Here is an 11432-nt window from a genome sequence, read left to right on the forward strand (position 1 = left end):
GCTTCTGTTTGGGTTTAATTATCCCCTCTAGGAAAAAAAATCTAAGGGATACAAGGGAAACATCTGCTATTCTGAAGGAAGCTTGATCCCAGCCCTGAGGTTTGGTGCAGAGAACTGCAGTAGCAGAGTGCGTAACTTCCAAACCCCTTCTCCCTGTATTGAGGTGGGGGCTGGACAGAAGACCCAAGTCCTGTTGCTATAGGACACTTAAATGAAAATTTCCTGAGAAATCTTTGTTTCTCAAGCGAGGCGGCTGAGACTCCAGAATATAAGGGCCGTGTGTCCACTTGACTAACTAACTGGGATTCAGATGTGCACAGTCACTTGGGTCTTCTACCTGCAGACATCTGTGTCCCCCCCACTGCCAACTCACAGGTCAGCTTCTCAGAGTACAGAAATGAACCTGCAGTGAGATCGAAGCCTTCTCATGTGGGGTACTGTGCTTTTTACGTAACAGGGACGTTTGAAATTCATAGCAACCTCCCTTTTTCCATGTGCTGGAGTTAATGATACCAACGTTTTCCCCAGGTAGGCATAAATAAAGTGACCATTCCATCTAAAATCATGATTTGTGGGAGGGGACATCGCAGCAGCACAGCCATGCCAATGTCTTTAATAAACGTCGTCACAGATTACCAAATGTTTCACAGACAAATGGAGCATACAGCCTTAGACACTGTGATCCTGAGATCCCTTGACAGGTTTTAAAGAATAAAATAAATTAATTGTGGAGAGCCCCTTCTGTGAAGATTTTATTTAAGCCACAGATAGAGACCATTGTTAATTGCTGTTCTGATTAATCTGGCGAGAAGAATGAATGCCTCAGGTTGGAGATGAGAAGTCTGATGTGGGAGGGGCTCTGGCTGCAGGATGAGGGGAGGGGTCTCTGTGAAGGGAGGGACATGGAGAGCTGGGGAGGGGGTCGTACAGAGGGCGGTGGAAGATGAGGGCCTCAAAAGGCACCTATCTGGCTGGCATAACATTTCTTTAATCTTCATCCTAAAAATCTTTATTTTTTTAATCACAAACTGACTTATAGAAGATCTTACCTTTAGTCCAAGCTATAGCTGCTTGAAAAAAAGATTCACAAGCAAACATATACAGACTTCCCAGGCATTGTCCACACGTTCAGTATGCACTCTGATTATTTATTTTTTTATTTTAATTGCAATTAAAATACAAAGGCAACATTGTACCTCCCAATATACAACTCCCAACCCTCTTAAACTAGGTCCCTCCTGCCACAAATTTTAAAAATATGTGATTGCCTTACCTCGGGCTCTTCACTAAGAAGAAAATTATTTTTTTATATGTATATATTATATGTAATATGTATGTGTGTTTATTTAAGCCCAGCCACGCCCACCCCTGTGTGTTTTGAATGTGGCTTTGCCAACAGGGCTAAAGCATGCTCCCCCCCTTTTCTCCTGCTCTATTCCCTAGCCCCCACAGGTGGACCCAGTATGTGTGTGCGTGTGCACAGAATACAAAATACACATGTTTTGAACAACCCCAAAGCCCCAGATACCTAAGTGTCTAGTTTTTTCAACCATTAAGGCGGGAGGGTTTGACGTATGTATTGAGAACTGAGGAAATGCTTAACGCAAAGGGAAAAAGAGAGACATACCGGGGAAAAAGGTCATGGAGGCCCGCGGCGGCGGGTCCCACTCCCCCCAGCCATCGGCCCAGCAGATTACCCAGGATGCCACGCCACCGTTGCCTGCGCGTTTTCCCTCTGCTCGCTGCAGAGAGTCTGCACACAGGTTATTACAGAGAGTACCAACACGGAAAGTTTTGGTCGCGCCATGGCGCAAATCACAAGGCAACCTATTTCAGAGTACAAATATAAAATCGGCGGGTACATTGAAAGTGTCTGGGGTGGGAACTGGGACACACTGAGCATGTCATGCACAGGCGAACACAGAAAATGGACACCAACACACACCAACAACAAGCTGTCTGAGTCGAAGCAGCCGTGCTAGGCGAGGCGGGGGCGCGCACCCCGATGGCCCTAGCCCACCGCGGTCACGAACAATCGAGCCGGGGGAGCCCCGAAGGGCCCACCCCAGCAGTTCTGGGCTCACCTCACGCCCCCGCCTGTCCAGCCTAGGATCGCTGGCGCTGGCGCTGGCCTCCGGCCGGTAACGACCCTCAGTGTCGCTCGGCACCACTTTTCTCCCTGGAGGGCATACAGTTCGGCCACCCGAACACTCCAAAAGGCCCCTTTCCCACCCCAGGGCAGAGTTGGGGTCCCTCCCTGGAACTTCTAACAGGGTATCCAGACCCCTCCTCCCACGGGCAAGGCCCAAGCCCCACTGGAAGGCCCTACCACCCCCTCCCCGGGTGCCCGGGGCGGCCCTACTGCCCAGGGGTAGAAGCTGCGGCATTACCTAGAAGCAGCAGGCGGTGTGTACACATGTAGTCCATCTTCTCCTCCTCCAGTTGCTTGTCGATGAGCTTGCTGCGTTTCTTATCTGCGCGCTTCTGCTCTCGCATCTCCATGGCTTCTTTGCGCATTTGTTTGCGCCTCTCTTCCATAGGATCCTTGGCCTTCCCGGGGCTGAGGGATCGTGATCGGGTACACTCGGATAGACCGAAGCAGCTTCCAAAGGCTCGGGCGAAGAAGTTGCGAACCGGGTTGCTCCCGACTGTGTGGCTCCGGGGCAGGCCGGGGCGGCGGTTTCGCCGCAGAAGCCACTGGAAGCAGCCAGTGGCCCCTTCTTCCGACTCATCGCTGGAGGACTCGATCTCGCAGATGCCGGACGCAGCCTCATACCTGCAGCAGCTTCGGCCACGTTCGTATTTGTCAGGCCAGGCGCTCGGCCGCGGAGCAGGCCGCGGAGTAGGCGGGTCAGCAACCTGGATCTCCGGGCTGGGGGGTCTAAGATGGGCCCTGCTTGGGGCGGCAGAGGCTGACCGGCCGGCAGCGACTGCGCGGGCAGCAGAGGCTGCTCGGGCGGCAGCTGCTGCGCGGGCAGGGAGGGATGCCCGAGCGGCTGGAGTAGCCGAGAGTGACCTGGCTCCCCAGACCAGAGGACCTGCATAGGCTGCTCTAGCGGCGATTGCCCTAGCAGAATCTGACATCGCTGAGGCTCCAGGGACAGCTCCGGCAGCTGGATGGGCTCTGGCAGAAGGGACTGCCCGGGTAGCGGGCTCCTTAGGGGTGACGGGGGCTGCCCGGGTGGCAGGCTCCGCCGGCTTGGCAGAGGCTGCGGCGGCTGCGGGCTCCTCTTGGGTGTCGGGGACTGCCCCGGAGGCAGACTCGGCTTCCATGTCAGGGACTGCCTCGGCGGCTGGCTCGGCGGCTGGCTCGGCGGCTGGCTCGGCGGCTGGCTCAGCGGCTGGCTCAGCGGCTGGCTCGGCGGCGGCGGCGGCGGCGGCGGCGGCGGCGGCGGAGGTTGGTTCTCTGTTGTCTTCGGACTCGGCAGGGGTGGTTGGGGTGGTTGGGGCTGTCCCTCCGTCTGGTTCTGCCCGGACATCTGGGTCCGCATCTTCAGGAGCAGGCGGACGATCGGTGGGCATGGTTGGGACTCCTCCGACTTCCTCAGGACCGATCTGAAGAACTGCGTGTGTGGCTGAGTCCGGATCGGCTTTGGAGGAGTCAGTTCCGGACTCCGCAACAGGAGCTGGCTTGATATGCACTGTTTCAGGTTGGGTGGGGGACCTTTCTCCTCGCTCGAGGGAGGGGACTTTTGCCTCCTCTGCAGTGGTGCTGCTGATAGGGCTGTTTCCTGTCTCGGCTGCTTGTCGCTCAAGTGGGGGTCTCTTTGCGTGCTCGCTCTTAACTGGGGCTCCCGAGACTTCGATGGGCGGGCCATCACTTGCGATTGGGGGGCTGTCCATATTGACAGCGGTGTCGTCGTCGACCCCAGTGGAGGCTCTGCCAATCTCAAGCAGGGGTCTGGTGATCTCCATTGGGGAAATGTCGTATGCGAAGTTAGGAGATCTGACAGCCTCGCGGAATGGTCCGCCAATGGCGCCCTGGACCCAGAGGGGAGGCGCGTTCTCGGCGGGAGCGAGGCAGAGCGTACTCGGGACCGCGACTGTCGGGAACTCGCCGCCAATGCCGATTTGTGGCATGACTCGCGGGAGTCCTGGGGGTGGGCTATCGCCCCCGAATTCTTCTCCATCGAGCTGAAATGGCACAGATTCTTCAGGTGGAGGGCTGTAGTCTTCTCGGAAGCCAGTGTTTTCAAATCTAAGGTTCCCGGGCTCCGCGGGAAGAGCTCTGGAGACCGATGCTTCCGGACCCCCTGGCGCAAGGTCTGGGACTTGCAAGGGAGGCTGGCAACGGTCTTCCTGGGCAGGCTCATTGAACTCAAATGGCATAGCTTCTTCTGGTGGGGGGCTATAGGCTCCCAGGCCTGGGTGGGCACCAGTGGGGGTCCCGGGCTCCAAAATCGCTGGGTTGAAGGCTTTGATGCCTGATGGGGTCCCAGATGGTCCAGGCTGCTCCAGGGTGGGCCAGAAATCTCCCAGGCTGGGCTGTTGGGTCTCGAATGGCATGGATTCCTCTGGAGGTGGGCTGTAGTCTCCGCCCACTTGGACTTCCTCGAAGGCCTGACTGGAGCTCTGGATGTCAGATTTGGAGTCTTCAGGGGGTCCACAGACCTCACTGTCAGTCTCGTCGGGGATGGGCTCATTATTTGACGGTTCGGTCTCCATTTCTTCGGCTGGGCCAACCCCAGCACCGGGGGCAGCGGCCCCTTGGGCTTCCAAAGGTTCTTGCTCGGGCTGGTCCCCGACTTCAGGGGGGATATCGTGTTGTCCTGACATATTATTGCCGTGGAGGCAGTTGAGCATGCCCATAACACGGTGGCGGCTTTCAAAATAAATTTGGGGCCCCGTAAGACGGAGCACCCAGCCAAACTAGGGTGAAAAAAAATATATTTTTTTAAAAAAATCAAGTTTTGGCTGGAAAGTTCTCCAGCCTCAGTTTCCAACCTTCGTAAGGATCGGCGATCCGGGATTAGAACCCATGACCATGGCTGAAGCGAGTCATCTCTTGCTGGCGAGGTCTGGCACCTTCCTAGTTACCTTTACCCCTTCGGGCTGTGGTCGGCCAGCAACTTTAGGAACTTTTTCGTACTCTCTTCTTACTTTGCTCTACTTTAGCTCCGCCTTCTTGGCATCCAAGAGCGTGCCGATTCGTCTCGAAAATCGTAAGTAGAACTCTTTCTCTGCCGCCAGAGGACGCCGGTCTCAGTTCTGAGCCGGCTCTGGGAGCTGGCTCCGGGTGCCAGCTGCTCCCGACTTTGGGTAAGGGGGCGGATGCGCGGAGGCCTCGTAGGGACGTTCAGCTCCGTCCTCTCCTCTCCCGGACTGATTCCGAGTCTCTCTTCCTCGCTTTTTCTCTAGCCAGAGAGAGCGCGAGCTCTCTTGCGTCGCTAGGACACGTGACGCAAGACGTGGGCATTGGTCTGTTAGAGTACAGGAGCTGAAAGCCTCCCTCCCCATCTGATTCTTCTGGACGGGAGGAGGGACTGCAGGAGGGCTTTATCACCCCAGATTACCCTAGTATGCGGCGAATCTTTTATCTAAAGACCCTACACTCAGGCCAATTATCCATATTCATCTCCAAGCCAGGAAAAGGAGGCTTTAGGATACAAGGAAAGGGGGTAGAGGCAAGTACTATAAAATGCGACAGGTGGTCGTGAGCCCACCGGAAGGGGAGGGGGGGGTGAGGAAGTGCCGAATGTAAACACGCAATTTGTTATTTAAATGCTCCGGGTAGTTTTTTTTTTTTTTTTCTTTTTGGTGTTTACGTTTGCTGTTTGTCGGGGATGGCTCGGCAAATACTGTCAATGTCCCCCATCCCCATTACACTAGAGTGGCCAAATGTGACGCAGTCAGGGCTCGCTCTGTTTATGTGGATGGTGACGCAGTATGAATAAAGGTCTCGGTAGTGCACTGCGGAAAATCAAGCAAAGCCCCCTTAGGCGGTACTCATGGTTGCCGCGTTCGTGCAGACAGGGGAGGGGACCCGGGGCTTACCGAAAGACCCCCTAGCTCAGGTCTCGCACTTCTGTGTTCTGGGTAAGGGCCAAAGGAGATTTGGGGGTATGGTTGATGGCCCATTTAGGTTGGTCTTAAAGACTAGAAAACCCGATTATGCCCTTAACCCACCAATCAACCGTGCTGTGGTGGCAACGGCTGCAGGGACTCCCGTCTTCCAGCCACCAGTGCCAGCTGCCGATTCCGTGTCCGGTTCCTCTATATAGATAGCCCTTCTCCAGACCCCTTCCATCCCCTTCTCTGTTGTGAGCACCGTAAAGCATTTGCTGTACTTTGAACTGCAACAGCCCACCCAAGCGATATTAAGCGCGGCCACAAAGCCCGCGGCTGCGCGCCCCTTGTGGTGCCGCGGTGGGCTCAGAGCTGCGGGAGATAAATAGTCCCGTTGCCCGGTGGGCTCAGCGAATAATCACAAATGCTTTTAGGTCTGGGATCTGCAGAGGAACTCAGGACAGGGGTGAGGGTTTTTTGTTTGTTTGCCTTTCGGGTTTTGGTCTTTTGTTGTGCCGCTCTCAGAGCATACAAACGCGGCACGCGCACACCGCCGTCATTTTGCCAGTAGGTAATGGCGATGGCGAGAGGCATTGTCTTTTGTTGCAGTACAGCTAGGCAGTGGGCAGGTCTGACCTGCAGGACCCTGAGGAAAGAGTATGGAGTGGTACATGAGGCGGGCTGCGGCAAATTATGCACCAGGCAGATGGCTGTATTGAAAGACACACGCGGGTGTGCCGCGGCATGATTTAATTCTCAGAAGTCTAACATGTCCCTCTTCCCACTGCAGGCTCAGCACACTACAGCCCCCTGCCAACAGCGTCCACGTGGTCACCCTGAGTACAGGAAAGCAGACAATGTGAAGCCCTAGAGAATGCCTGCGATCTCCCGAAGGCGTGTCACCTCAGCTCTACGGCTCAACGCACTGCATGCCGGACACTTTGAACTTTGGTCCAAAGTTTGGCCAACTACCCCCACTCAAAATGGCGAAACGGTTTGAACACACACGGAATGGGCCAACTGGGTCTCAACCACTAACCCACTCCCCTCCGACCCCAGCGACAGGTCAGCTATTGGGCTGGGGTCACGCCAATCAAGGATTCCTGGCGAATGAGCAGGGGGCTTCAGACCGGAAACCGGATATGGGTGGGAGGTCCAAAAGGGGGCGCCGCGTTGGAACGCCCAAAGAGGTTGTGCTTGCTGGGTTGGTTGGAAGCAGTTGGCGGGCGGGCATATGGCGGTCAGGCCTAGAAGGCCACGGTCGCCGTAAGTTCCTTGGGGGATCAAGCTTTTTGATCCCCTAACTTGCCAAGGCAAGGTGGGAAGGTCAGGGACACCCATGGACCACCCTTTGGGCTCATAATGGCGGTAGGCTAACCCACTTCACAGAGAGGGCTATCGCCGAGGCACCGCGAAGAGAGGCTTTTCCAGGGGCTGGAGGTGGTGAGCCAGGCCTATGGAGAGAGAGAGCATACTGCCCCGGTGCAGACGAGCAGTACAAGATGGACAGAGTTCATTTCCCAGGGATGCTGAACCCTGCACAAGGTGAAAGGTCAGTAGACGCTGAGGTTGGAGACCCTAGGAGACCGCCACGCGGATCTCGTGGGCTTTCCAGGCCTCTCACACCCATGCCCAAAGCACCATTCATCAAAAATATGGGTTCAGGTTCTCTTTGTTCAGACATTGTCATGATCTGTAAGGATCCTTTGTTCCACGTTATTCCTTATATCATGCTTCTCTGACAGGGAGAAACATCCAGAGCATGCCAGTCTCCTTGTGAAAGAACAGAACAGCATGAAAATGGAAAGAGAAGACCTCCAATAGGAGGTTGCAAAGACCAGGTGGAGAAAATGGCGCCTCGAATGGGTTTCCATAGCAAGATGTCTTGACTGAATAGAAGGGGCGGGGCAGAGCGGGCACACCTTCACCTATCTGGAACAAAGAGTCCAACCTAAGGAAGTGTGGGGCCTGCTTGCATAAGGGATCGGACACCTTTGCTCCAGTAGAAGCAGTAGGGAAGAAGGGAGAAAATGGTTGTGCTTTCTGAGGCGTCCATGCAGCATCCGGGTTCTTTTGGCAGGAAGTGAAGAGGAGGAAATGGAGTAGATGGTGAAAGGTGTGTTTTTTCTCACCCTCTTGGCAGATGAAGACGTGAATCAAGTTTTAGAAAGGGCAGAACCAACATGGAGGGTGGTTCCGATAAAGGGAACAAAAGAAGGCTGTGCACAAAGGAGGTGCAGCAGCGGAAGCCCTTAGAGCAGAGACCCAGACACAATGGAAAAAGGAGACTTAAGTGTTCCACGGGCTTCCTTGAAGCTCTGTGGAAACGTTGTAAAGGGCAGAGAAGTCAAAGACTACCTTCCACCTGGGTTGTAGACACTGGGAATTACAGAGGGGAGTCAGGGAGGGGCTGGCGTAGAGGTAGAGTCTTTCTTTGATTTCAGACATGGCAGATTTGAAAGGAAGGTGGGCGGTTTGAGGGAGATCTTTTACAACCAGTCTCTGGCAAGGGAAGGTCTGGAGTTTAGGAGAAAGGTAGAAAGTAAAAATTCAAATTGTCCATCAGCTTTACCAAGGTTTGAAATGTGTGAATCAGATAAAATTTCTCCAGTGGAAGGATATATAGTCAAGGGGAGAAGAACTGGAGAGAGCAGGGCAGGCTCCAGAGTCAGAAGTGGGAGCAGCCCTTGTGTGTGCATCATGGCTTCTTAGCCCCACACTGGGGACTGGGGTTAGGTAATGTTTTGCTATGGTGACTGTCCTATGCGAGGCAGGATATTATACAGTTTGTCCAAATAACCCTCTGATACAAAATTACCACCGGTTGCCAAAGCTGAGTCTTTACATAGACTTTAAAAAGAAAAAATAAGGGGGGGGCACTTAGTTTAAAGGTAAATTCCAACTGGGAAAGACAGAGCTCAGTACTCGATCCTGATTATCCCCCTGCCCTGTGTTCTCATTCTCCTAGAGTGGCTGAGCAGAGGCAGTTGGATGCCCAGAGCCGAGGGCAGAGGCTTTGCTGTACACCAGCAGCAAGTTGGAAAGGGCCCCACAGAGAAGCCGAGCATCACAAAAGGTAACTAACTGAATGGCCTGGTCAAAGGCTTTGGGGAGCCCAGGATGGTAAGAGCTGGAGGTGATCAGTGTGCAGGTTGACTGGGAGTCACCATGGGTTGCACTTAGTGCCTGTTCAAGTGGGTGACCTTGCTGGCTTAACACATGACACGGATGGGAAGGAGCCATTGCTGTTGGCTGTTGGTGAGCACTTGGGTTGAGGCCTCACCCTACTAGGAGTGAGGTTTCTAATGGTCTCACGTTATAACTCTACAGCAGGAAAAGGGGCTCTTTCCCCCCTCCCTGCTTATTCGTGTGCGGGCTTGGGTGAGTGCGTGCGTGCATGCTGAAAGCGTGTGTGTGTGTGTGTGTGTGTGTGTGTGTGTGTGTGTGTGTGTGTGCGCGCGCGCACGTGCCAGAGGACAGCCCGTCGGAGCTGATTCTCCGAGTCCATGAATTAAGCACCTTTGTTCACCCATATCGCCAGCTGCCTAGCAAAAGATAAGAGATGTCGTCCCCATCCCTGATGACTTCCTCGTGATGGTTGTGGTGGGGGAGGAGGGAAGATGCTGAGAACCCTGGGCAAAACGAGGCCTGCGCGAATGGGCTCCGAGTCGCAGAGCTGTGGGCGGGGAAGGAGTGAGTGCCAAAGAAAGAATAATAGGCACGAAGGGCCAAAGCTAAGCTTGAGGTCGTGACCCATCCTCCACATGGTGATGTGCTAGAGTGACAGGCTGTAAGGGAAGATGGTGCCTCGGTTGGACAATGGGGTTTTCTGTATTAGAAAGGAATGGTAAGAACTATTCCTGTTTCCACTGGGCTCTGCTTCTCTGAGGAGAGTCAACTTGCTCACTGCAGTTGGCCCAGATGCCCAAGTGAGAAATATCAGGGTGACCTTTGACAGTCGCGCTAACCAGAAGGAAGCCTCATTACCGAAAAAGGCGTGGTTCCACTTTTCTGTGATACCCTGGGCTGGGTGCTTGTTAACAGTCAACAGTTGTGTTTATACTTACATTTTAGGGTTGCTTTTTTGTTTGTTTGTTTTTGATTTGGTTTTTTTTGGGGGGGGTTGGGGGGGAGGTTGTTTTCTGTCAAAAGCCCAAGGCCCAATCACATATCTCAAGTAGTATCTTCTTAACTGTTTTGATTTATCCCTGTAGCCACAAAAGAGAAAGCCAAGTAGGATAAGGTCCCTTAGGAAGAAGAGAGGGTGGAGTGAGCAAGATGGCGGCGGCGGGGGTGGGGTGAGGGTGGGGGCACAGAGGCTAGGAATAGCAAGACGGTTGGCAGGAAGGTTCCTTTTGGCTTGTAGCTTTGGGGACGGGGCAGCCTAATGGGGAGCCTTCTCTGCATGTGGTCCATGTGTACCATTAATTTCCAGGCAAAGGAAACAGGTGCAGGGAAAGAGAAGCTAGGAAAAGAATTCAGGCAATCACTGAGTCGCTCAGCCTCCCAGTGACAAAGGTTTCCTGAGTGTTTCCCTGAGTAGCAATAAGACTTTGAAGCTGCTCAATTAATTACTGTTCAATTAAGACTGCTGCAGCCGGTCCCCTCCCCCCTCCCCACCATCCTCTCTGCCAGCCTTGGCCTGTGGAGGCAGCAGCAGCAGCAGCAGCAGCAGCTTCCTGCTCTCTGCAGAAGGGGCTGTGTGGCTGGCCTGCTTCAGGCAAATGCTAATTAAAGGGAAGATCTCCCTAACAGAGAGGGCAAGATATTGGATTAGGGGCTGATGTGGGGCACATGTTAGGGGGATGAAATGATATTCGTGAATACAGCTGGTTAACTCTGGATGAAAACCCCGGGACATGGGGTCGGTTGGGCCCCTCCCGCAGGCTTAGCAGTGGCTTGGTCTCAATGGCTTTCTTTGAGGAAGGTTCACCAAATTGTGCCTTTAACAAGAGCCATGCTCCTGCCACCTGCGCCTGCACAAGGTGTCCATATTTTGCTCTGGTTTCTTTGTGTAGCACGGCTGAGAATATGGCTGAGGCCACTGAGGGAGATGTACCTGTTCCAAATGAGAGAAACAACCAGGGGAAGGTGTCTACCAGAGGGGTAGGGGGTGAGGCCAGGGTAGGGGGTGGGGGGCCGGGGGTGGGCGGGGCTGGGCTGGAAGGAGTGTGAGCTTGGATTCAGGAAAGCAGTTGGGTTTCAACAGAAAGGCTATGTAGGATTTCTGTGACTAACGGTGGGAATTCTAGGCACCCAGGGGGCTTCTGGGCCTGAATGCTGTTTGAATTTGAAGGGGGTTGTGTCGTTCACCTCTTCACACAACCTCAATTATCCAAAGCAAATGTCCCTAACGAAGTCTGATTGAAACAGATGCTTAAGCCAGGACAGTCAGCCGGGCCTGGCCTGGGGGAGGGAGAAACCTG

The 11432-nt window shown here is 54.1% G+C and overlaps 1 protein-coding gene across 5 annotated transcripts in view; it reads right to left on the reverse strand.

Moving 5' to 3' along the window:
* Gnas (GNAS complex locus) overlaps positions 1-4812 on the reverse strand; it is a 51632-nt gene extending 46820 nt beyond the window's left edge. For 2 of the 5 annotated variants that reach the window (XM_032904690.1, XM_032904689.1), the window contains exons 1-2: positions 3415-4809; positions 2391-3327 (exon numbers count right to left, since the gene is read on the reverse strand). In XM_032904690.1, coding sequence (XP_032760581.1) covers positions 2391-3327; positions 3415-4809 — 2332 coding nt within the window. Of the gene's footprint in view, positions 1-1904; positions 2180-2390 lie in introns of those variants that run through there. The other 3 variants (XM_032904692.1, XM_032904691.1, XM_032904688.1) reach the window with 3 other exon arrangements.
* Positions 4813-11432: the final 6620 nt, after the last annotated feature.

The sequence above is a fragment of the Rattus rattus genome, chromosome 5 (genome assembly GCF_011064425.1).
Source record: "Rattus rattus isolate New Zealand chromosome 5, Rrattus_CSIRO_v1, whole genome shotgun sequence".
In the NCBI taxonomy this organism is placed as follows: Eukaryota; Metazoa; Chordata; class Mammalia; order Rodentia; family Muridae; genus Rattus; species Rattus rattus.